The sequence below is a fragment of the Oncorhynchus tshawytscha genome, linkage group LG17, assembly GCF_018296145.1.
Source record: "Oncorhynchus tshawytscha isolate Ot180627B linkage group LG17, Otsh_v2.0, whole genome shotgun sequence".
NCBI lineage: Eukaryota > Metazoa > Chordata > Actinopteri > Salmoniformes > Salmonidae > Oncorhynchus > Oncorhynchus tshawytscha.
In genome coordinates, this window is record NC_056445.1 from 4,314,845 (window position 1) to 4,341,056 (window position 26,212).

At 43.9% G+C, this 26,212-nt stretch overlaps 1 protein-coding gene across 2 annotated transcripts in view; it reads right to left on the reverse strand.

Annotated features, from left to right (window-relative positions):
- Nucleotides 1-356: 356 nt before the first annotated feature.
- Nucleotides 357-26,212, reverse strand: part of cfap54 (cilia and flagella associated protein 54) — a 126,815-nt gene continuing 100,959 nt past the window's right edge. Inside the window, exons 53-67 of one of the 2 annotated variants that reach the window (XM_042300038.1) lie at nucleotides 24,241-24,401; nucleotides 13,791-13,937; nucleotides 13,387-13,513; nucleotides 13,084-13,260; nucleotides 12,854-12,962; nucleotides 12,621-12,747; nucleotides 12,403-12,504; nucleotides 12,212-12,338; nucleotides 11,793-11,945; nucleotides 11,515-11,684; nucleotides 11,273-11,398; nucleotides 10,978-11,084; nucleotides 10,498-10,660; nucleotides 2,330-2,413; nucleotides 357-1,719 (exon numbers count right to left, since the gene is read on the reverse strand). In XM_042300038.1, the coding sequence (XP_042155972.1) occupies nucleotides 1,600-1,719; nucleotides 2,330-2,413; nucleotides 10,498-10,660; nucleotides 10,978-11,084; nucleotides 11,273-11,398; nucleotides 11,515-11,684; nucleotides 11,793-11,945; nucleotides 12,212-12,338; nucleotides 12,403-12,504; nucleotides 12,621-12,747; nucleotides 12,854-12,962; nucleotides 13,084-13,260; nucleotides 13,387-13,513; nucleotides 13,791-13,937; nucleotides 24,241-24,401 (2,000 nt within the window). In that variant the 3' untranslated portion in view covers nucleotides 357-1,599. Of the gene's footprint in view, nucleotides 1,720-2,329; nucleotides 2,414-10,497; nucleotides 10,661-10,977; nucleotides 11,085-11,272; nucleotides 11,399-11,514; nucleotides 11,685-11,792; nucleotides 11,946-12,211; nucleotides 12,339-12,402; nucleotides 12,505-12,620; nucleotides 12,748-12,853; nucleotides 12,963-13,083; nucleotides 13,261-13,386; nucleotides 13,514-13,790; nucleotides 13,938-24,240; nucleotides 24,402-26,212 lie in introns of those variants that run through there. The other variant, XR_006079195.1, reaches the window with a different exon arrangement.

Sequence of the window (26,212 nt, forward strand, 5' to 3'; positions counted from 1 at the left end):
TTTGGAGGGAGCTGAAAGTCCGTATTGCCCAGCGAAAGCCCTGAAACCTGAAGGATCTGGAGAAGGTCTGTATGGAGGAGTGGGCCAAAATCCCTGCTGCAGTGTGTACAAAGCTGGTCAAGAACTACAGGAAACGTATGATCTCTGTAATTGCAAACAAAGGTTTCTGTACCAAATATTAAGTTCTGCTTTTCTGATATATCAAATACTTATGGCATGCAATAAAATGCAAATTAATTACTTAAATCATACAATGTGATTTTCTGGATTTTTGTTTCAGATTCCGTTTCTCACAGTTGAAGTGTACCTATGATAAAAATTACAGATCTCTACATGCTTTGTAAGTAGGGAAACCTGCACAATCGGCAGTGTATCAAATACTTCTCCCCACTGTACATATAATTTTGTTACTGTCAAATGATGTTTTGCCATGATTTTAAACTTTTATTTCTCATGAGTGTTGATCAATATCTTGGCTATGAAAAATTTCCAAATAAATAAATGCAGATAAATAAATGAATGCAGATAAATGCAATTGCGTATTGCTGCTGTTTGTCTTGATATCCAACAGTTCATGATCAGCTCTGTTGACCATGAGCATTTTGCAGAGAAAATGGGGTGAGGTATACTATTTAGGCTCGGAATGACATGTGGCCCATTGTTTCCCTTTTTACCTGGCAACGATCACTAGGGTGCTTCCAACAACTGTCAGTCAAGGCGAGCTCATGAATATAAGCTCCCCGCCCACTCAACCTGTTCATTCAGCCTTCCTGATAGTTAGAGATGAAAGAAAAGGTGCCGTTTCTTCAATACTGAGCATCTTAAAAGTGTAAAAAATATTATGGGTCATGTTTTGGTTATTCAAAGGCAATTTTTATTTGGGACCTTTAATCAGAGGAGTTCTAGCAGGGATAATCAACTATATTGAGCAACAAGCGGATTTATTTTCTTGAGACGATGGTCGGGGGGCCGGAACATAATTACAAATAATTTGTAGACTCCAAATTGACTGCAAGAAGCCCAAACAGATATGCTTGACTAAAACATAATAATTTCAAACCTAGCTTACGATCACGTCCCTCTATTACATATGAGAATACTTGAACAGATTTCTTTAATTAAAATCACTTGGAACTGATTTCTGGTGTTTTTACAGCCTTTTATGTCCACCAATCTAAAACATGTATTTTTAAAAAAGCTTCTTTTTTTTTGCTCAGAAAACTTGCAGGGCTAAATAAAACCATCTGCGAGCCAAATTCAGCCCGCCAGTTGGGGAAACCGGAGTTATAGGAAACATTACCACTGCTGTTCTAAGAGGTCCAATTTGTATTTTATGACAACACATGAGCTTTTCATACACATTTGATTTGTGAGCTTAATCATATACATTAATAAAGAATAAGAAATGAAAAGCGCTTGAATTTCGTTTTTGCAAAAATCATCTTTATCTATGCTCATTTATTTCAGAGTAAAAGAGTCTGGTGAAGTCACTTTGCTAGGTAGGTGCAATATGCTATCTTTGGTCTTGGCCATTTGATTCCTGTCATTGGGTTTGTCTTTTTCTATGGTGCTGTGCCGGTCCATAGACCGGATAGGGTATCAGACGAGCAGGGAGATGAGCCATGTTATCAGTGTGTTTCCCTCCACAATGGCTCCACTGGCTGGGTTGAAGCAGCGCTCCAGATCACACAGACTATGTAGGCTGGCCTCAAACGGAACCTGGCACGCAGAGGGAGGGAATCATTTCTCAAGTAATATCTGCATGTCTAACAACCTTAACAGGGTAAACGGGTAACAAAAATGCCATGGAAGAGGCATAAGATCAAATGTTTCACACATTCAAGCCATAGTAAAACATCAACAGTACAGTATATCTTAGGTTTGTGTAAGTGTAATGGACATGTTTAGTGTCCTCTGTAAATGTGTGACTACATGTAGCGTGTTGTTTCCTGATTATTGTGTTAGGATGTTCTGGGACTGCTCTCAGGGAGGGGACTGATAGGACAGAAACAAAGGAACACATTGTTACTTTGGCCCAACACCTAGAAACTACGTGTGTAAGGTCATGATCAGCCTATTGCACCCTGAGAGCAGAGACACCTAGTTTGTGCATGAGTATAAAAAGTGCTAAGGGAGAGCATCCCTTCAGAGCTTCTTACAGACTTGTACTTTGATTATGAAGCTTGTTGTAACCTCTCTGGCCTTGAAAATAAAGATCTGTTCATTTAACTTTGAGTCCTTAGTGGTAATTTCCACTAAACAAGTTAACCCTTTACCGGTATGTGAACTTTGGGGGGTGTTGAATCAGCATGTGGTGTGTTTAGCCTACCTCAGTGAGAACAGCTGCCTCTGAACCAGGCTGCAGTAAGTCCTTTATAGCAGCACAGCAGCACCTGGTCTGCTCCTGTAGCATCTGAAACAACCAACCAACAAAACATGTACTCATTTACAGGTAGATTCACTTACATGCACGTTTGACCAGTGCTTAATTTGTAAATGGGGAGGTGACGGAACAAAAGTGAGCGCTAGAGGGGGGTGACCTGGGGAGTACTGAGGTACCGGAATGCATGAAACCCCGCCCCCCCCACCTTTATAATAAAGCATTGCATGCATATCATCACATTTGCGTAGTGGTATAGAGCAGAAGAGTAGAGGCACTTACAGAAGTTGCACACATGAGGAACATTTTTAGTAGCATAGGGTCTAGGAAAATGTTGGCCTTCTATAAACACATTTAATGCAATTCTACATCATTTTAGATGACTGGAGACAGAATTCTTTTTTAATACCACACAAATGATGGAAATGGCAGGCTACTTTGACACTGACCAAAACGACCTCGTCTTGAATCGATCAATAGCCTAGGCCTAGGTGTGTGGAAACAAAGCAGAGCGGACGAGAGATCATAGAAAGTGAATCTCATTCTAGTTATGTGAGAGATACTGGCGTGCTTCTCACACAGCCACACGTTGGTCTCAAACATAGATTACAATGTTGCGCAAACCATAAATCCGGGCCGGTCCAATCCAAATCAACTCTTAGAATATTAAGCCTGGGCTGAAGGTCTACTTTATCACATCACATTTTTTTGTGGGGGCAGGAGAGGCAACTTGAATGATCTTTATTCGCTTTTATTTAAATGTTTACATGCAAAAAGTTAATTATTTTTCATGCCACGAGAAGTACTTTCAAGAATCTAAAAAATAAAACATATTTAGATTTGATAAACACCTTTTTGGTTACTATATGTTTCCATATGTGTTGTTTCATAGTTTTGATGTCTTCACTATTATTCTACGATGTAGAAAATACAAAAAAATGAAGAAAAACCCTTAAATGAGTAGGTGTGTCCAAACTTCTGACTGGTACAGTATGTTAATAAAAACATTTTTTTAAATGAATTTATTCATACTATTTCATCCTTCCACGAGATACACTGTCAAGGCCGTTGCTGGAAGAAGACCAAGGTGCAGCGTGGTGAGCGTACATGTTCTTTTTTATTTCAAAATGTCGCCAACAAAACAACAAACGAAAAAACAACCGTGAAGCTTACAGGGCATTAGTGCCACAAACAAAGTTAACTACCAACAACGAAAGGAAAAAGGGCTACCTAAGTATGGTTCCCAATCAGAGACAACGATAGACAGCTGTCCCTGATTGAGAACCATACCCTGCCAAAACATAGAAACACAAAATCATAGAAAACAAAACATAGAATGCCCACCCCAAATCACCCCCTGACCAAACCAAATAGAGACATTAGAAGGCTCTCTAAGGTCAGGGCGTGACATACACAAATCAACGGTTGCTATCCAAGCCAGCTGGTCGTTCGTTTTATCGGTTCGGCTGCCAAAAAAGCAACCCAGTCGTCAGGTCTTTTTGTTCTGTATCTATGGATGTGACCCAATCGTTCATTCTAAATGTTCTATTGCCATACTGGCTGGCAACGTTCTTATCCCTTGGTTGCTAGTTAGCCAACTACGGATAATTTACAGTCACGTCAAACAGTGCAGCCAGAATAACAACAAAGTAGCTGCATTTGCATTTGTTTAAGCTGTTTCGAGTGACATTTATTTGGATACATCTATAACAATGAGCTAATGATACACGATTTTACCTGGCATAGAAAATGTGCTCGCTTGTCAGGACATTGTTGTTCAGAGGAGCTAGCCAACAACACAGCTAACACAATCACTTCAAACTGAAAAAGGAAAGACTGCAAACTAGCTGCATTTAGCTTCGTTTGACCTATTTTCTGTGGACATTTCTTTATATATCCATGAAAATTATGCCAATTCCTCCCTGTCTTGCCAGACTCACGACCCCTGCACGTTCATTACTACAGGACAACTGGAGATCGAATTTCAATATTGAAACAGACAGCAAGGTTTATACAAATTTCCTCTATTGAAAACCAATTGCTAGTCTAAAAGAAATGAGAGAATATTTATATATGCTTTTTACAGTGGAGAGTAAGCTTATAAATTGTCTGGCTGGGCTGATGAGACAGTTGATTGCGCAGTGCGATGGAACAAAGTAAATTGTTTTAGCAGGTGCTAACTTGTGGAATAGATGCCAGCTGGAATGCGGTTTTAACTAATCAGCATCCAGGATTAGACGCACCCGTTGTTCAACTTTAATTCACAAACACAATTCAACACAATCACTTTTGTGTTTATTGAAGGCAGTGGGCCCTTGCCAATTATGTTGCCTCCGGTGTCCGGCATGATAGATGTTGCAGTTTCTTGAATGACTTGAAATAATGAAGTCCCAGAAAAAGGAAGTTGAGTTTAATCCATGGAATGGTGGTGTGGTATATTTGATATATTAAATGCATGCCTACATTCAGATATAGATCTCTCTGTTCAATAGCACTTACCTGCTCTTCTATTTATTCACCAGTTGTCTGGGACATGGATGTTGTTTCGATGTGCCAACTCATATGCAAGTTCTCTGCATTTGATGTTACTAAGCCCATGAAACTGGTCTGCAAGATTCTTGGCATGTTTAGCAAGCTCAGACTCAATGTCATCAGACAAGACCTTGTATTCCTCTGCTACTCTGTCACAGCCTCTCTTTATCAAGCTCAGACTCCATGTCATCAGACCTTGTGGTCCTCTGCTACTCTATCATAGCCTCTCATTCGCACAGGTACATCTACTTTTTATTTTTTGTCAATGTAGCTCTTTAGTTTTATTCAGTACATTTGTTCATCCCTTGCTGCTGCTCGAACATAGTCTTACCTTCTCTCACTTCCTTGGCTGCTCTTTCAAGAAACTCAAGGGGGGCTAGACTACTGATTGTTTTACGTTTGTGTACACAGGGAATGATGATGTCAGCAATGTACCAATACAAATACACAATCTTGAGTTCACATGCATGACAAATTGTAAAAATATTATGCATATTGTGCCTGATTCCAATTTAGGAATGGATGCCTTTCCTACGCACTTCTCAGCAGTTGGTATTAAGACTTACCTTCTGAAGGTAAGTAACAGGCTTTGCAGGCGTGGTTCCCTTGCGCACACTGAATAAATGTCATTCAACTGCTGAAAACCCTCCCCTTGCTGGCCAACAGATTTTCTTGTGGAGATTTCATTAAATAGGGTTTTCAGTGTATTTATCTTAAACCATTCCTTTAAATATGGTGTACCTTTAATTGGAAATTTGTCGAAAGACGAGAATACATTGTGAGAACAGGTTCAGAAAATAGGGATCCCTGAAAGAAATCAATCCAAATATAGTTTTAACACCAATTGGTAGATTAAAAATACTCTTTTAGATTTATTAGGCAAATTTTAGTGTTAGGAAAGTACGTATAAACCATTAAAAAAAACTGTTTTGGAGAGCCTTTACGCACAAAATATACAGTGCATTCGGAAAGTATTCAGAACCCTCAACTTCTTCCACAACTTTTTGTTACGTTACAGCCTTATTCCAAAATGGATTATATAGTCCCCACCCCATCAATCCACACACATACCCCATAATGACGAAGCGAAAACAGGTTTAGACATTTTAGAAAATGTGTTAAAAATAAAAACAGAAATACCTTATTTACATACACTTAGGTTGGAGTCATTAAAACTTGTTATTCAACCACTCCACAAATTTCTTGTTAACAAACTATAGTTTTGGCAAGTCGGTTAGGACATCTACTTTGCGCATGACACAAATAATTTTAAGTAATTGTTGACAGACAGATTATTTCACTGTATCACAATTCCAGTGGGTCAGAAGTTTACATTAACTCAGTTGACTGTGCCTTGAAACAGCTTGGAAAATTACAGAAAATGATGTGAAAATGATGTCATGGCTTTAGAAGCTTCTGATAGGCTAATTGACATCATTTGAGTCAATTGGAGGTGCACCTGTGGATGTATTTCAAGGCCTACCTTCAAACTCAGTACCTCGTTGCTTGTCATCATGGGAAAATCAAAAGAAATCAGCCAAGAACGCAGATTAAAACAAATTGTAGACCTCCACAAGTCTGGTTCAACCTTGGGAGCAAATTCAAAACGCCTGAAGGTACCACATTCATCTGTACAAACAATAACTCGCAAGTATAAACACCATGGGTCCACGCAGCCGTCATTCCGCTCAGGAAGGAGACGCGTTCTGTCTCCTAGAGATGAACGTACTTTGGTGCGAAGTGCAAATCGATCCCAGAACAACAGCAAAGGACCTTGTGAAGATGCTGGAGGAAACAGCTACAAAAATATCTATATCCACAGTAAAACAACTCCCATATCGACATAACCTGAAAGACCACTCAGCAAGGAAGAAGCCACTGCTCCAAAACCACCATAAAACAATCCAGACTAGGGTTTGCAACTGCACATGGGGACAAAGATCGTACTTTTTGGAGAAATGTTCTCTGTTCTGATGAGACAAAAATAGAACTGTTTGGCCATAATGACCATCGTTATGTTTGGAGGAAAAAGGGGGAGGCTTGCAAGCCGAAGAACACCATCCCAACCGTGAAGCACGGGAGTGGCAGCATCATGTTCTGGGGGTGCTTTGCTGCTGGAGGGACTGGTGCACTTCAGAAAATAGATGGCTTCATGAGGGAGGAAAAGTATGTGGATATATTGAAGCAACATCTCAAGACATCAGTAAGGAAGTTAAAGCTTGGTCGCAAATGGGTCTTCCAAATGGACAATGACCCCAAGCATACTGCCAAAGTTGTGCAAAATTGGCTTAAGGACAACAAAGTCAAGGTATTGGAGTGGCCATCACAACGCCCTGACCTCAAACCTATAGAAAATGTGTGGGCAGAACTGAAAAAGTGTGTGCGAGCAAGGAAGCCTACAGACTTGACTCAGTTACACCAGCTCTGTCAGGAGGAATAGGCCAAAATTCACCCAACTTATTGTGGGAAGCTTGTGGAAGGCTACCCGAAACGTTTGACCCAAGTTAAACAATTTAAAGGCAATGCCACCAAACACTAATTAAGTGTATGTAAACTTCTGACCCACTGGGAATGTGATGAAATAAATAAAAAGCTGAAATAAATCACTCTACTATTATTCTGACATTTCACATTCTTAAAATAAACTGGTAATCCTAACTGACCTAAAACAGGGAATTCTTACTAGGATTAAATGTCAGGAATTGTTAAAAACTGAGATAATGTATTTGGCTAAGGTGTATGTAAACGTCCAACTTCAACTGTAAGTATTCAGACCCTTTGCTATGAGACTAGAAATTGAGCTCAGGTGCATCCTCTTTCCTTTGATCATCCTTCAGATATTTCTACAACTTGATTGGAGTCCACCTGTGGTAAATTCTATTGATTGAACATGATTTGGAAAGGCACACACCTGTCTATAGAAGGTCCCACGGTTGACAGTGCAAAAACCAAGCCATGTGGTCGAAGGAATTGTCTGTAGCACTCTGAGACGGGATTGTGTCGAGGCATAGATCTGGGTATGGGCACCAAAATATTTCAGCAGGATTGAGGGTTCCCAAGAACATAGTGGCCTCCATCATACTTAAATGGAAGAAGTTTGGAACCACCAAGACTCTTTCTAGAGCCGGCTGCCCAGCCAAACTGGGCAATCGGGGGAGAAGGACTTTGGTCAGGGAGGTGACCAAGAACCCGATGGTCACTGACAGAGCTCTAGAGTTCCTCCATGAAGGTGAGAGAACCTTCCAGTAGGACAACCATCTCTGCAGCACTCCACCAATCAGGGCTTTATGGTAGAGTGGCAAGAATGAAGCCACTCCTCAGAAAAAAGGCACATGACAGCCCACTTGGAGTTTGCCAAAAGGCACCTAAATGACTCTAAGACCATGAGAAACAAGATTCTCTGATCGAGGGAAAGATGAAAGGAACAAAGTACAGAGAGATCCTTGATGAAAACCTGCTCCAGAGCGCTCAGGACCTCAGTCTGGGGCAAAGTTTCACCTTCCAACAGGACAACAACCCTAAGCACACAGCCAAGACAACGCAGGAGTGGCTTCAGGTCAAGAATTTGAATGTTGCCCAGCCAGAGCCCAGACTTGAACTCGATCGAAAATCTCTGAAGAGACCTGAAAATAGCTGTGCAGCAATGCTCTCCATCCAACCTGACAGAGCTAGAAAGAATGCAGAGAAAAATGGGAGAAACTCCCCAAATACAGGTGTGCCAAGCTTGTAGCATCATACCCAAGAAGAGTAGAGGCTGTAATCGCTGCCAAAGGTGCTTCAACAAAGCACTGAGTAAGGGTCTGAATACTTATGTAAATTAGATATTTCAGATTTTTTAATATTTCTAAAAACCTGTTTTTGCTTTGTCATTATGGGGTATTGTATGTAGATTGATGACGAAATAAAACAATTTCATCAATTATAGAGTAAGGCTGTAACATAACAAAATGTGGGCAAAGTCAAAGGGTCTGAATACTTTCCGAATGCACTGTAATATTTACTTTTGACCTTTTACTCAAGTATGACAATTGAGAACTTTTTCGACCATTCAAAACCATTACTTTCACTCAAGTAGTAATTTACTGGGTGACTAACTTTTACTTGAGTTATTTTCTACACTGAACAAAAATATAAACTCAACATGTAAATTGTTGGTCCCATGTTTCATGAGCTGAAATAAAAGATCCCTGAAATGTTCCATACACACAAAAAAAAGCTTTCAGTATTTCTCTCAAATGTGCACACGTGTTTACATTCCTGTTAGTGAGCATTTATCCTTTGCCAAGATAATCCATCCACCTGACAGGTGTGATATATCAAGAAGCTGATTAAACAGCATGATCATTACACAGAGATGCACCTTGTGCTGGGGACAATAAAAGGACACTTTAAAATGTGCAGTTTTGTCATGCAACACAATGCCACAAATGTCTCATGTTTTGAGGGAGCGTACAATTGGCATGCTGACTGCAGGAATGTCCACCAGAGCTGTTGGCAGAGAATTGAAAGTTAATTTCTCTACCGCCTCCAATGTTGTTTTATATAATTTGGCAGTACATCCAACCGGCCTCACAACCGCAGACCACTTGTAACCACACCAGCCCAGGACCTCCACATACGGTCGTCTTAGACCAGCCACCCAGACAGCTGATGAAACTGTGGGTTTGCACAACTGAAACATTTCTGCACAAACTGTCAGAAACCGTCTCACGAAAGCTCATCTATGTGCTCGTCGTCCTCACCAGGGTCATGACCTGACTGCAGTTCGGTGTCGTAGCCGGCTTCAGTGGGCACTGGCACACTGGAGAAGTGTGCTCTTCGTGGATGAATCTCGGTTTCAACTGTACTGGGCAGATGGTCGTGTGATCAATGTTGATTAGAGTGCCCCATGGTGGGGGGGGAGGGTTATAGTATGGGCAGGCATAAGCTACGGGCAACGAACACCATTGCATTTATCAACGGCAATTTGAATGCACAGAGATACATACTGTACCGTGACGAGATCCTGAGGACCATTGTCGTGCCATTCATCACCTCATGTTTCAGCATGATAATGTATAGCCCCATGTCGCAAGGATCTGTACACAATTCCTGGAAGCTGAAAATGTCTTCAGTTCTTCCCTGGCCTGCATACTCATCATACATCTAAACTATTGAGCATGTTTGGGATATTCTGTATCAATGTGTACGACAGCGTGTTCCAGTTCCCGCCAATATCCAGCAAGTTTGCAGAGCCATTGAAGAGGAGTATGATAACATTCCACAGACCACAATCAACAGCCTGATCAACTCTATGTGAAGGAGATGTGTCGTGCTGCATGACGCAAATGGTGGTAACATCAGATACTGACTGGTTTTCTGATCCAAGCCCCTGAATCTTCTTTAAGGTTGCATACAGATTGCATATCTGTATTCCCAGTCATGTGAAATCCAGAGATTAGGGCGTAAATGAATTTATTGCAGTTGCGTCTCTTTTTGTTCAGGGTAGTAAGATATCTGACATTTGAGTGTTTCTTCCATCACTGTTAACATGTGTGAATGTGGACTATAAGGCCTGTCAGAGCCGTTACCAGTAGCACACAGACCTGTATGTGAGGGCTGGAGGTAGCAGCCTTGTCTGGGATCTTGGTGCGGCGTTGTCTCTCCATCTTGGGGCTGGGGGAGGAGGGGGCGCTACTGGCAGCAGGCGGAGAGGAGACGTTACTCCCAACACAGGCTGAGGCCAACTGAGCATGGACTGCACACAGTCTAGAGGAGAACACATGGGGTGGTGCTGGTGGTCACAGAGGTTACATTACATTTAGTTACCAACATTCATTTCATTTAGTTAAATACGGTTGGTGAATTCAACTAAAGTAGATAAGACAAAAGAGTTTAGGGAGAGATTCTGGAAGAGATACAGTAAGAAATATTACAGAGAGAATGGATACAGATGTAGCCAGGTCCATATCGACTTCCGGCTCCTAAACGAACCATATTAGCCACTCGTTAGACGCTACAATATGGTGATAGCTCCATCTCGCCCCTAGCACCTAGGGTGCTGTACATGGAAAGCAGCTACCTACTTCGCCATGCTGACGAGTTTCTGTCCACACTGCAGCTCTATGACAGTGCAGGCTGTGGCCCTCATGGCCGAGAGTGGCACTTTGTTCAGCCCAAACAGCAGCATGACCTGACGAACACAGAGACGAAAGGAGAAGCACTGTCAAAGTCAACCCTATAAGGCAGTGGTTGACATGACAATAAGTGACAAGAAGTTTGTAAGATAGCACAAAACAGATCTGAGACCAGGCTAGCTCCTTTTATGGTTGATGAGTGTGTGTGGTTGGATGAAGAGTGTGTGTGTGTTGTGTATTGTACCGTATCCGTGTCTTCTTGGGTGTGGTTGAGAGCAGGCCGGTGCCACTGGATACACAGCTGCTTCCTGTCAGCAAAGGACCAGGGGTACATCTGAGCTCCCATAGTGCCTCTCACTGTAGGACACATCTTTAACACAAACAACATCAACATACACTTGAATAAACAACCCAATACAAGCCATGGTACAGTATATGCATGCATCTCTTCAGGATTCAGCCCATAGTGCCTATTAGTGTGTGTACCTGTATAATCTGTGGCTGCATGATGATTTCAGTGGGGGGTTCAGGGGCGCAGCAGGACTCTCTGTAGCCCACCATGTGGGAACAGAAGAAGGTCTGGAGCTGAACCAACCTCAGCGCCAGACTACTGTCTTCTGACTGGGACACCAGGCCCTCCACACACTGGGGCACCACTGGAACACACACCCACGTAGGCAAGCATGCACACATACACACACGCAGATGAACATCTCTGAACGTCAGGTAACAAAATGATTTACTGTGACACCGGGGTAGTGTACCTGGACGCATGGCGATGTGCTGCAGGTTGAACAGGTGTTTGTAGTAGCGGGACAGGTGGACCCATGTGAGCTGGGAGCGTTTCCTGCTGCTCAGCCCTGGATCAAGCTCTGGAGACGAGCTGGAGACAGTCCTCACCATCACATCTATCCCTCCTGGTAGAGTCACACAACACACAGACAGATATTACAAATATGGTAACCAGCACTGTTACGATTTCCATAAAGAAAAGACATGATATCTCCTTTCCTCATAAAGAGGAGAGAACATTACAGAACCGCTAACAATGTAGATCACAATCTAACACGAACATGGGCACGAATCACACTACTGTAGCGACTTTTATAATGGCTGTTATTGTAAGACCAGATGTAGCCCTGGCTAAAGGACAGAATGGTTGTAGTGAGGGATGTTTGTTTACCACAGGGGTTGAGCAGGTCGTTGGAGGCAAAGTCAGGCAGGAGCTTGAGGGAGATGAGAGGCAGGTGTCCTCCTTTAGCTCCGGTACTACCACACAGCTGGCTACATGTGGACATGGCTTCAGACGCCTGAGGAACACACACAACATTATAAGTGTGTGTGTGCGTGTGTGTGTGTGTTCAGTCTATTTACCTTAGTAGCAGCTCGGACAGAGACCCAGTAGAGCAATAAGTAGGCCTCCCCTGGAGTCAGGCCTCTGTTCAGAGTTGTCCTGAGACGTTTCCAACCTGGAGGCTGAAACAAGACAAATACACGCCATGATGCAGGCGTACACACACACACAGTCCTCTCTAAAGAAAAATACTGCCCCGCGGAACCACAATTGAATGTCTCATGACACAGACAGGTACCTTCAGTATGGCATTTTTAGGTGGTGAAGGTGGGACGGGGTTCTGCTGGTCCTGAGGTGCTGGGATGCTCTGCTCCCACTGGTGCAAGTACACTAACGCCATCTCCAGATAACACTTACGGATCAGCCTGACACACACACACACACGCTTTATTCAAACAAGCACACTGGTGTTTGAGGAGGGCCGTACACTACTCTCAAAGATGATCATTCACACTACTGTAGGCGACTTACTGTAGATTGTGACTCTGGGACAGAGAGATATTGATGCTCTCCAGTAGTGTCAGCGCAACTGTCTGAGGCTGGAAGTCACCGAGAGACATCAGACAGCGCTCTACCATCCCTGGACACAAACACACACCAAAAATAATCAAACTAACAAGGTCACTCTGACATTCAATGAGTAGATGCACACATACATATTTAATCTCATGATTGAATAAGGTTGGACATAAATGTTTTACCCTTGCAGTAGAGGATATCAGCCTCCAGCTGTCTGTCTCTGGTAGCGCATGCCTGGGAAACGAGCAGGGCTGACTGCAGCACCTCCTGAGCACACACCCAGGGATGGCTGGAGGGGCTGGGGGTAGACAGGCTGGAGGAAGGGGCGCTGGTCATGGCCTGTACAGCCAAGCAGTGACCTGTTCAGAACAGATACAGAGACTGATTAAGTGGTTGTTCATAAGATAGGTAACCTACCTGTATGTGGACCTATGTGCATTACTGGGTGGAGACTTTTGAGAACTATGGTACAGTATGAATCATACCAAGGCGCATGGTGGCCTTGGCCAGTAGTGGGAGATGTGGGAGGTAGATGTTAGAGAGACCAGGGGCTGGAGGGAGGATTACTCTGCCTCTCTCTCCCAATGACACACTCTCCCCCAGCACACACAGCTGAGAAGAGACAATGCACACACATTAAGACAAATCAGTGTTCCGACTGTAATACAGGCAGTAAGGTAAGTTAATCGGGGGACAATGTAAAGGAATAATGAACAAGAGTGGTGGAGAGGAGAGATGAGGACTTATTTGTAATTTTCCTGAGTTAACCATACTTTGAATCTAGCCTGTTGTGGTACAGAAAAAAAGAGACGGGAGAGGTAAGAAAATAAGACTGTGGTTGGAGTCATGAGAGGAGAAAGAGATGTTGGAGGGACTATGTCTGACAGACCTGTTGCTGTAGTAGTTTCTGTGTGAGCAGGTGTAGGGCCTGGCTGCCTGTCCCTCTCAGATCACTGAGCAGTAGAGTGGCCTGGGCCAACGTTACACTGGAGCCAGGAGGCAGACAGGAGTGACCCGACAGAAGACTCACTGCCTCCTATAGTACACAACACATTCATAAGTCTACTTGTATGTGTAGATTAGCGTATACACTAGTAAAGAATGTGTGTATAAATATCTACTGTAAGTGATTGAGTGGTCGGTATGGAATTATAGAACGATTATTACACAGACTAACCAATATTATACAGACTTCATCAATTGTAATGTAGTGTTGCACGGTATACCAAAGCTTCTGATACTACAACATGAAAAACGGTTCAGTACTAACATTTTTGTTAATTAATTTCAGTACTTCTATTGTGTCTCTCGTCGTATAGTGATTGAGAGGATCACGTCTGTCTAGTAATTGGTCTGAATTTTCTCAAGCTTACTACTGAATGTTCGTAGTGGTAGGCTAGGTTTCCTATAGTAGACAATGGTAGGTCAGCTGACGAGTAACGAACAGCAAAATCAGACAACCCCATAGTAGAATAGTTTAACTATGTACCTAGTCGTTGTGCGTTCCATGCGAGAAATAAAAATTCCTATCGAGGCGCCATCAAGTTGCGAGTGCAACAGGGAGAGAGCCATGCATTCTGATAAGAAAATGTTGTGCTTTGACTGCAGTTTTGATGGCTTTTGTTAAAAAGTCAGGGGATCGCAGCTTTCCATTCCTATCTCATGTATTTCTCAACTCCAAAAAATGAGCCTGAACTGTATCAGCATAGTTTGTCGCATTAGCGACCTGCAATTCGACATGACTGCATAGGGGAGACAGGGGCTAAATGTAACACAGGTCAATTGTAACAGGTAGGCCTACTTTATATTCACTGTTGCAAGTTTTTGGGGACATTAAAGTCATCAATACATTAACTAGTAACAAGATACTTTTTGAGTTTGGTATCTAGGTAATGATTAGCCCAATGGGGTAGTGTAATGTGTAGAACTTATGTTGAATAATAAACTACATTTATCAATCCGACTCCATTACCATGTGAATAGATGCTTAAATCATGCATATATATCCATAGCTATAGCCAGCTTGCAAGTCTCTGCATTGCTATGGAATAATTTAATTATATTTGATTCTCAAATATTAAGAGGCTTATGATACTTATGAGCTTAGGCCAGTAACCGAAAGGTTGCTGGATCGAATCCCCGAGCTGGTAAAACAAAAATCTGTCATTCTTCCCTGCAGGGAGCCACCATTGGGAGACATCAGGAGTTGCTACATGGCCATTTGGAAGGGCTCATTTCCTTGACGGAACGCCACGATCATGGATTATTATTGAGAAAATCAGGGAGTTAGCTCAGACTGTCTGCCACATCTGAAAAACCCCAATCACTCAGTAATTTTGACCCTATCTGTGGTGAGTTTGTACAGCCCATCTCGACTCCCTGTGAACCCTGCTTACCTCCTCCAGAAAGATATTTGGGGAATCCTGATATTCAGGGAATCCTGGTACCTGCTGGGGTTTTCTCTCTCAGTGCTCGCTTATTTTGGAGCTACAGCCTTCTTAGTTTTCTTCAGACCGTTCGAAGATGGCGTATATAATTAGGCTAATGTCGGGAAGGGCGCTCTCCTGGGCTACGGCAGTTTGGGAACAACAATCTGCCATTTGCGGTCATTTGGAGAAATTCATGGCAGAGGTGAGAAAAGTTTCTGAGTCTCCGGTATCCGGCCAGCAAACTGCTTGACTTACGTCAAAACTCCCGTAGTGTGGCAGACTACGTGGTGGACTTTCGCACGTTGGCCGCCGAGAGAGTCTGCAATCCGTAGTCGCTTTTCGATACTTTTCTGCAAGGATTATCTGAGGAGGTAAAGGATGAGCTAGCTACTCGGGAACTGCCTGTGGACCCCGACTCTCTTATCGCCTTAACCATTAAAATTGATGGACCCCTTCACCTCCTATGGAACCCGGAAGATTCTGAAGGCAGCTCTTCCGAGAGTCGTTGAAATCACCCGAGCTCTCTCGTGAATCTACGACAGGTGAGATACTCCTGAGCCTATGCAGTTGGGAAGAACTTGGCTATCAGTTTGGGAGCGCTCACGGAGGATGAATAATAACTGTTGTCTGTACTGTGGAGGGGCAGGACATTTTATTGCTATCTGCCCCTATTAGGAAACCCTTGTCTCTAGTGGGTACCAGTACTATGGTAAGTCAGACTGGGAGCTCCCTAATTCCCATCACCTGCACACCCCTTTTTGCTCTTGTGCTGTGGGGAGACCAATCTAAGGCTCCCCGAGTTCTCATTGACTCTGGGGCTGATGAATGTCTTATGGATGCCACAATAACTTCGGAGCTTGGTATTCTTGGAAGTCACCCATAGTACTGTGCCCGTTCAATTACGGGTTTCTGGTAACCACAGTGAGACAATAAAATTCCTCCTCATCGCATCTCCCAATGTTCCGGTTGTGTTGGGATTTTCCTGGCTCCAAAAGCACAATCCTGTGATTGACTGGACCACAAGCTCCATCCTGGGTTGGAGTCCATTCTGCCATTCCCACTTCCTTCAAGCAGCACAGCCTTCCCCTAGTCGTCTTCCTCAGGAGGTTAGCAAGACTGTGGATGTCTCTCTTATGCCCACGGAATACCATGACCTCCTGGAAGTGTTTAGCAAGGCACGTGCTACTTCCCTTCCCCCGCACCGTCCTTATGATTGTGCCATTGAACTTCTCCCAGGCACTACCACACCTCGGGGTGGGTTGCACTCTCTCTCCCGACCAGAGACCATTGCTATGGAGGAGTACATAGAGGACTCTCTGGCCACTGGGGCCGTTTGTCCGTTTGCATCTCCTGCCAGAGCAGGGTTTTTCTTTGTGGAGAAGAAGGACGATACCCTGTGCCCGTGCAATGACTACCGAGGACTTAACGATATCACTGTCAAAAATTGTTACACCCTACCTCTCCTCTCCTCGGCGTTTGAACCTCCCCAGGGAGCTACCATGTTTTCCAAGTTGGACCTTCGGAATGCCTGGTTTGGATACGCGAGGGGAATGAGTGGAGACAGCCTTCAACACAGCCAGTGGACATTATGAGTACCAGGTCATGCCATTTGGACTCATGCCATTTGGACCAAACGCCCCGCTGTCTTCCAGGCTTTAGTCAATGATGTACTTCGGCCATGATAAACTGGTTTGTGTTAATCTACCTGGACGACATCCTGTTTTTTCCCCCCGATCTGCACAAGAACATGCACTCCATGTCAGATAGGTCCTTCAGCGCATCTTGGAGAACCAATTGTTTGTGAAAGCCGAGAAGTGTGAGTTCCACCACTCTTCTATCACCTTTCAGGGATATTTCACCGCTGAGGGCAATGTTTAGATGGATCCTGGAAAGGTGAAAGCAGTGGTGGATTGGCCTAAACCAACGTCCAGGGTGCAGTTGCAACAGTTTCTTGGTTTTGCAAACTTCTACCGCCGTTTCAATCGAGATTAAGGCACTCTGGTGGCCCCTCTCTCAGCACTCACCTCCCCCAAGGTACTGTTCAAATGGTATCCAGCTGTTGACAAAGCCTTTGTGGACCTGAATCATCGGTTCACAACAGCACCCATCCTCATCCATCCGGACCCCTCGCATCAATTTGTGGTGGAAGTGGATGATTTGGATGTTGGAGTGGGGGTCATCCTGTCCCAGCGATCTGCCCAGGACCAGAAGCTTCATCCCTGTGCTTTCCTGTTCCTTCGTCTCAATCCTGCTGAGAGGAACAACGATGTTGGCAACTGAGAACTCCTGGTGGTGAAGATGGTGTTGGAGGAGTGGAGGCACTGGCTGGAAGGAGCAGAACAGCCATTCCTGGTCTGGACCAACCATAAAAACTTGGAATATCTCCGTTCAGCCAAGCGCCTCAACTCAAGGCAGGCCCGGTGGGTCCTCCTGTTTACCAGATTCAACTTTACCATTTTTTTTTACTAGTGTATACGCTAATCTACTGTCCAGGGTCTAAAAACCATTCTCCCTACCTCTTGCCTTGCTGCCACTGTGGATTGGGGTATTGAGAACCTGGTTCGCGAGGCGGAACGCTCCCAGCCTGGATCTGAAGGGGGCCCGGCTAACCGGCTGTTTGTTCTGAACCCAGTCCGGTCCCAGGCCCTGGAATGTGCTCATTCCTCCAGGCTGTCCTGTCATCCAGGGTCCCATCGTACACTAGCCTTCCTTCGACAACGTTTTTGGTGGCCCACAATGGTCCCTGACTTCTCTGCCTTTGTCACCGCATGCACTGTATGTGCTCAAAACAAGACGGCAAGCTCCTTCTGGCCTCCTGCAGCCACTACCGGTTCCTCATCGTCCCTGGTCTCATATATCTCTGGACTTTGTCATTCTAACGGTAGTCGACTGGTTCTCCAAGGACACCCATTACATCCCTCTCCTCAAACTACATTCTGCCAAGGAGATGGCCCAGCGTATGGTGCAGCATGTCTTCCGGATCCATGGACTCCCGGTAGACATGGTCTCCGATCTGAATTCTTGTCTCAGTTCTGGAAGGCATTCTGCACCCTTATTGGGTCGTCGGCCAGCCTGTCATCCGGATTTCATCCCCAAACTAACGGTCAGTCGGAGCGAGCTAACCAAGACCTGGAGGCCACCTTAAGGTGCCTGGTCTCAACCAACCCCACTTCGTGGAGCCGTCAACTGGTTCTGCCACGGGACTCTCCCCTTTCGAGTGCTCCATGGGGTGTCAGCCTCCACTCTTCCCTGAACAAGAGCAGGAGGTCAGCGTACCCTCGGCCCAGATGTTTGTCCGCCGCTGTCGACGTACCTGGAGAAGAGCCAGGGCAGCTATTCTCAAGACCAACTCCAGATATCGTCGACAAGCGGACCGTCGCCTGACCCCAGCTCCCCGCTACCGCATTGGGCAGAGGGTATGGCTTTCCACTTGGGATCTGCCCCTTCGGGTAGAGTCCCGCAAGCTGTCTCCCGGTTCATTGGTCCTTTTCCCATCTCCAGAGTTCTGAGTTCCACTGCTGTCCGTCTTGTGTCACCCCGTATCCTCCGTATTCACCCTACCTCTGACTTCCGGCGCCGACAGAGATGGCCGCCTCGCTTCGCGTTCCTATTTTTTTTTGTGTATTGTGTGTGTATTTATTACATTGGTACCCCAGGTAATCTTAGGTTCCATTACATACAGTCGGGATGAACTACTGAATATAAGAGCAACGTCAACTCACCATCATTACGACCAGGAATACGACTTTCCTGAAGCGGATCCTGTGTTCTGCCTTCCACCCAGGACAATGGATCGGATCCCAGCTGGCGACCCAAAACAACGACGCCGTAAAAGGGGCAAAGAAAGCGGTCTTCTGGTCAGGCTTCGGGGACGGGCACATCGCGCACCGCTCCCTAGCATACTACTCGCCAATGTCCAGTCTCTTGACAACAAGGTTGATGAAATCCGAGCAAGGGTAGCATTCCAGAGAGACATCAGAGACTGTAACGGGGGGCTAATCTGAAAACAAGACTCCCCAAGACTCCCTAAATTCTATCAGCATAGCGATTGCGCAACCAGGGCTGGTAAAACCCTGGATCATTGTTATTCTAACTTCCGCGAAGCATTTAAGGCCCTCCCCCGCCCTCCTTTCGGAAAAACTGACCACGACTCCATTTAGTTGCTTCCAGCCTACAGACAGAGACACAGAGACACACGCACACACACTAACCCCCATTCCCTTGTATAACTTTGTTAGTCTAATGGCTGGTGTTAGTCTAATGGCTGGGATGCCAGTGAGATGTTCAATTAGGAGATGTACAGAGTCAACTCCACCTATGGCTTCCTTTCCATGTACATGAGAGTATCCTCCCTAGTAATGTATTATTTGCCTCTACAAGCACCCCATTTCCAACCAGAATACCTGTATTTATACTGGTATGCCTTATAGATAAGACCATGTCAATTTTCTCTCCTTCTCATGAATGAGACCGAGGACAACCCCCCAGTACTACCACCTCGTCTCACTGAAGAATGATGAATGCAAAACTAAGCAGTACAATTACAGTAAATCAAATCAAATCAAATTTATTTATATAGCCCTTCGTACATCAGCTGATATCTCAAAGTGCTGTACAGAAACCCAGCCTAAAACCCCAAACAGCAAGCAATGCAGGTGTAGAAGCACGGTGGCTAGGAAAAACTCCCTAGAAAGGCCAAAACCTAGGAAGAAACCTAGAGAGGAACCAGGCTATGTGGGGTGGCCAGTCCCCTTCTGGCTGTGCCGGGTGGAGATTATAACAGAACATGGCCAAGATGTTCAAATGTTCATAAATGACCAGCATGGTCGAATAATAATAAGGCAGAACAGTTGAAACTGGAGCAGCAGCACAGTCAGGTGGAAGTTGAAACTGGAGCAGCAGCATGGCCAGGTGGACTGGGGACAGCAAGGAGTACCATGTTCTAAGATAGAGAGTCGACATTAATGAGTTGTGCCGAGAGCAGGGGGTTCACGAGAGGAATGACAGACATATACTAATACATGATCACATACAACCGTAACAGAGTTAATTAAGAATGTACCTTTCAGCTTCAATGGGAACTAATCCTTCAAAACTAACCTGCTCCACAAGCTAGCTTGAAATGTTGAGGATAGAGCCATCCAATTGGTACCTTTTGGGTAGCTCAAACTGTTGGTATGTTGTCAAGGAGGATGGTGTTGTGACGTTAGTACCATTAATGCAATGACGATTATTGTATCAAATAATTACATACCACATCAAATTATTGCGCGATTAAATTACTCATGTAACAATAAAGTCATTAGCAATCTTGGGGCACCATGGAAAAAGTTTGTTTAATTAGTTACCGTTTCCCAAATTAATTCTACAGATATAAATATATCGTTATAATTTTTAGTCATTCATTTTTAATCATTATTATGTCATCAGTCTCATTCTGAACGTCATTGACTTCCATCCATTAATTATCATTATTACCTCATCAGCCTCATTCGGAATGTCGTTGACTTCCATCCATTAATTATGATTTACCTTATCAGTCTCATTCTGAACATCATTGACTTCCATCCATTAATTATAATTTACCTCAACAGTCTCATTCTGAACGTTGTTGACGCCCATCCATTAATTATAATTTACGTCAGTCTCATTCTGAACGTTGTTGACTTCCATCCATTAATTATAATTTACCTCATCAGTCTCATTCTGAACGTTGTTGACTTCCATCCATTAAGTATCAATATCACCTCATCAGTCTCATTCTGAACATCATTGACTTCCATCCATTAATTAGAATTGACCTCATCAGTCTCATTCTGAACGTTGTTGACTTCCATCCATGAATTATCATTATTACCTCATCAATCTAATTTTGAACATCATTGACTTCCATTCATTATTACCTCATCGTAGTATCCTATAAATCTGCACAAACCCTAGTCTCCATGATAAATCAGCAATACACAAATTGGATTATTTATTTATTTACTAACTAAATAATCACACAGAAATACATAAACACACACACAGTACAGTCGTGGCCAAAAGTTTTGAGAATGACACAATGTCACGCCCTGACCTTAGAGATCCTTTTTATGTCTCTATTTTGGTTTGGTCAGGGCGTGAGTTGGGGTGGGCATTCTATGTTTTGTGTTTCTATGATTTTCTATGTTTTGGCCAGGGATGGTTCTCGATCAGGGACAGCTGTCTATCGTTGTCTCTGATTGGGAACCATGCTTAGGTAACCTTTTTCCCACCTGTGTTTGTGGGAAGTTGACTGTTGTTTAGGGCACATAGCCGTTGAGCTTCTTGGTTTGTTTTTGTAGTGTTTATTGTTTTGTTCGGCGTCATTTTGATTTAATAAAGAAAATGTACACACAACACGCTGCACATTGGTCCTCATCTTTCAACAGCCGTGAAACACAAATATTAATTTTCACAAAGTTTTCTGATTAAGTGTCTTTAGATATTTTTGTCAGATGTTACTATGGATAACTGAAGTATAATTACAAGCATTTCATAAGTGTCAAAGGCTTTTCTTGACAATTACATGAAGTTGATGCAAAGAGTCAATATTTGCAGTGTTGAGCCTTCTTTTTCAAGACCTCTGCAATCTGTCCTGGCATACTGTCAATTAACTTCTGGGCCACATCCTGACTGATGGCAGCCCATTCTTGCATAATCAATGCTTGGAGTTTGTCCGAATTTGTGGGTTTTTGTTTGTCCACCCGCCTCTTGAGGATTGACCACAAGTTCTCAATGGGATTAAGGTCTGGGGAGTTTCCTGGCCATAGACCCAAAATATCGATGTTTTGTTCCCCGAGCCACTTAGTTATCACTTTTGCATTATGGCAAGGTGCTCCATCATGCTGGAAAAGGCATTGTTCATCACCAAACTGTCCCTGGATGGTTGGAAGAAGTTGCTCTCGGAGGATGTGTTGGTACCATTCTTTATTCATGGCTGTGTTCTTCTGCAAAATTGTGAGTGAGCCCACTCCCTTGGCTGAGAAGCAACCCCACACATGAATGGTCTCATGATGCTTTACTGTTGGCATGACACAGGACTGATGGTAGCGCGCACCTTGTCTTCTCCGGACAAGCTTTTTTCCAGATGCCCCAAACAATCGGAAAGGGGATATATCAGAGAAAAGGACTTCACCTCAGTCCTCAGCAGTCCAATCCCTGTACCTTTTGCAGAATATCAGTCTGTCCCTGATGTTTTTCCTGTAGAGAAGTGGCTTCTTTGCTGCCCTTCTTGACACCAGGCCATCCTCCAAAATTCTTCACCTCACTGTGCGTGCACTCACACTTGCCTGCTGCTATTCCTGAGCAAGCTCTTTACTGGTGGTGCCCCGATCCCGCAGCTGAATCAACTTTAGGAGACGGTCCTGGTGCTTGCTGGACTTTCTTGGGCGCCCTGATACCTTCTTCACAACAATGCAATGATACGTCCCTATTGGACTAACCTGATATGACGGCTTGTTAGACAATGATACGTCTCTATTGGACTAACCCGATATGACGGCTTGTTAGACAATGATACGTCCATATTGGACTAACCCGATATGACGGCTTATTAGACAATGATACGTCCCTATTGGACTAACCCGATATGACGGCTTGTTGGACAATGATACGTCCCTATTGGACTAACCCGATATGACGGCTTGTTAGACAATGATACGTCCCTACTGGACTAACCCGATATGACGGCTTGTTAGACAATGATACGTCCCTACTGGACTAACCCGATATGACGGCTTGTTAGACAATGATATGTCCCTATTGAACTAACCCGATATGATGGCTTGTTAGACAATGATACGTCCCTATTGGACTAACCCGATATAAAAGCTTGTTAGACAATGATACGTCCCTAGTGGACTAACTCGATATGACGGCTTGTTAGACAATGATACGTCCCAAGTGGACTAACTCGATATGACGGCTTGTTAGACAATGATACGCCCCTAGTGGACTAACTCGATATGACGGCTTGTTAGACAATGATACGTCCCTATTGAACTAACCCGATATGATGGCTTGTTAGACAATGATACGTCCCTATTGGACTAACCCGATATAAAAGCTTGTTAGACAATGATACGTCCCTAGTGGACTAACTCGATATGACGGCTTGTTAGACAATGATACGTCCCTATTGGACTAACCCGATATGACGGCTTGTTAGACAATGATACGTCCCTATTGGACTAACTCGATATGACGGCTTGTTAGACAATGATACGTCCCTATTGGACTAACCCGATATGACGGCTTGTTAGACAATGATACGTCCCTACTGGACTAACCCGATATGACGGCTTGTTAGACAATGACACGTCCCTATTGGACTAACCCGATATGACGGCTTGTTAGACAATGATACGTCCCTACTGGACTAACCCGATATGACGGCTTGTTAGACAATGATACGTCCCTATTGGACTAACCCGATATGACGGCTTGTTAGACAATGATACGTCCCTATTGGACTATCCTGATATGCCGGCTTGTTAGACAATGATACGTCCCTATTGGACTAACCCGATATGACGGCTTGTTAGACAATGATACGTCCCTATTGGACTAACCCGATATGATATGGCTTGTTAGACAATAAAAGGGGGGGGGGAGAAAGAGCGGGAGATGAAGAGACAAAGGAATTCAACTATCGTACATACAGTTGAATAATATGCTCATTGTAAATATGGATATTTCTACAAAATAAATTATCCTCTTTTTTTGCTGTGCTATTGAGTATCATTTTGGCATTGAGTATTGTGAGACTAAACCTGGTAATACCTAATCCAATTCTGGTATCGTGACAGCACTATTGTAATGTGAGAGTGTGTCTTTGTATCTGACCTGTAGCAGTAAGGTACTCGCGTGTGTGTGTGTGTTAGCTACCTGTAGCAGTGAGGTGCTGTTCTCGCGGGGCAGTCCTCTGTGTGTGTCCAATCTAGCCCCTTGGAGGAGAAACAGGGCTCTGGTGTCTGGGTCTCCCCACACCTCAGCCTCCTGTAGACCCTCCTTCAACAGCTTGGTGGCCTCCACACTGCTGTCCATACCTACGCACACACACAGGATAGTGTAAGACACGCACATACCTAAATGTAACCTGTCCTGCCTTTTTTAAGATACATATAAGCATTCGGAAAGTTTTCAGACCCAAGACTTTTCCCACATTTTGTTACGTCATCCCCCCTCATCAACCTTTACAATACCAATACCCCATAATAACAAAGCAAAAACTGGTTTGTAGAAATGTTTGCAAATTTATAAAAATACAAAACTGAATGTATTCAGACCCTTTACTCAGTACTTTGTTGAAGCACCTTTGGCAGCAATTACAGCCTTGAGTCTTCTTGGGTATGACGCTACAAGCTTGACACACCTGTATTTGGGGAGTTTCTCCCATTCTCCGCTGTTGATCCTCTCAAGCTCTGTCAGGTTGGATGAGGAGCGTCGCTGTACCACCATGCTTCACTGTAGGGATGGTGCCAAGTTTCCTCCAGAAGTGACGCTTGCCATTCAGGCCAAAGAGTTCACACTTGGTTTCATCAGACCAGAGAAAATAGTTTCTCATGGTCTGAGTCCTTTAGAGACCTTTTGGCAAACACCAAGTGGGATGTCATGTGCCTTTTACTGAAGAGTGGTTTCCATTTGGTCACTCTACCATAAAGGCCTGATTGGTGAAGTGCTGCAGCGTTGGTTGACCTTCTGGAAGGTTCTCCACAGAGGAACTTGGGTTTTTGGTCACCTCCCTGACCAAGGCCCTTCTCCCCAATTGCTCAGTTTGGCCCGGCGGCCAGCTCTACGAAGAGTCTTGGTGGTTCCAAACTTCTTCCATTTAAGAATTATGGAGGCCACTGTGTTCTTGTGGACCTTCAATGCTGCATAAATGTTTTGGTACCCTTCCCCAGATCTGTGCCTCGACACAATCCTGTCTCTGAGCTCTACGGACAATTCCTTTGACCTCATGGCTTGGTTTTTGCTCTGCACTGTCAACTGTGGGACCTTATATAGACAGGTGTGTGCCTTTCCAAATCATGTCCAATCAATTAAATGTATCAAGTTGTAGAAACATCTCAAGGATGATCAATGGAAACAGGATGCACCTGAGCTCAATTTCTAGACTCATAGCAAATGGTCTGAATACTTACGTAAATATGTTTTTAATATTTTTTAAATGTAAACATTCGTTTTTGCTTTGTTATTATGGGTTATTGTGTAAAGGTTAATGAGGGGGAAACATTACGTAATCCATTTTAGAAAAAAAGCTCTAATGTAACAAAATGTGGAAAAGGTGAAGGGGTCTGAATACTTTGCGAATGCATTGTATTTAGGGGGAAATGTACCATACACATACAGAGCAACAATAGAATAAAATAAAGAGTTGGAGTGTAAGTCGATATGAGGTGCAGGGCTTGACATTCACTTTTTTAGCCACTTGTCCTTTGGACAAGTAGGACTGATTTTTTACTTGCCTGAAAGCTCAAGTCAATTGTCCCGCCCCAAAAAATGGTCTAACACCATGGGCCAAAAAGGTGTTATATGATGCAAGAAACCACTTCACAAAATAGCATTCATTATTATCACTGGTATTGACAATGGAAGGCTGCTGGTCCCTGGTACCATGTAATATATCTCCTGCCGTTGTGGCCCTGAGAAAGACACTCCCCACAAAGTAAAATACTGCAGTAATAGGTTACTGTATCAAACACGTGTGGTCGTCAACTCTCCATCTGAAGAGCTACTGGGTGTCCAGGCTTTTAACCCAACCCTGCTCAAACAAACCAGTCAGTTTATCAAGGTGCTGTTGAGCAGCTCATTTTTTACAATGTGGTGTGGTTGAGCAGGACTGGAGCAAAAGCCTGCA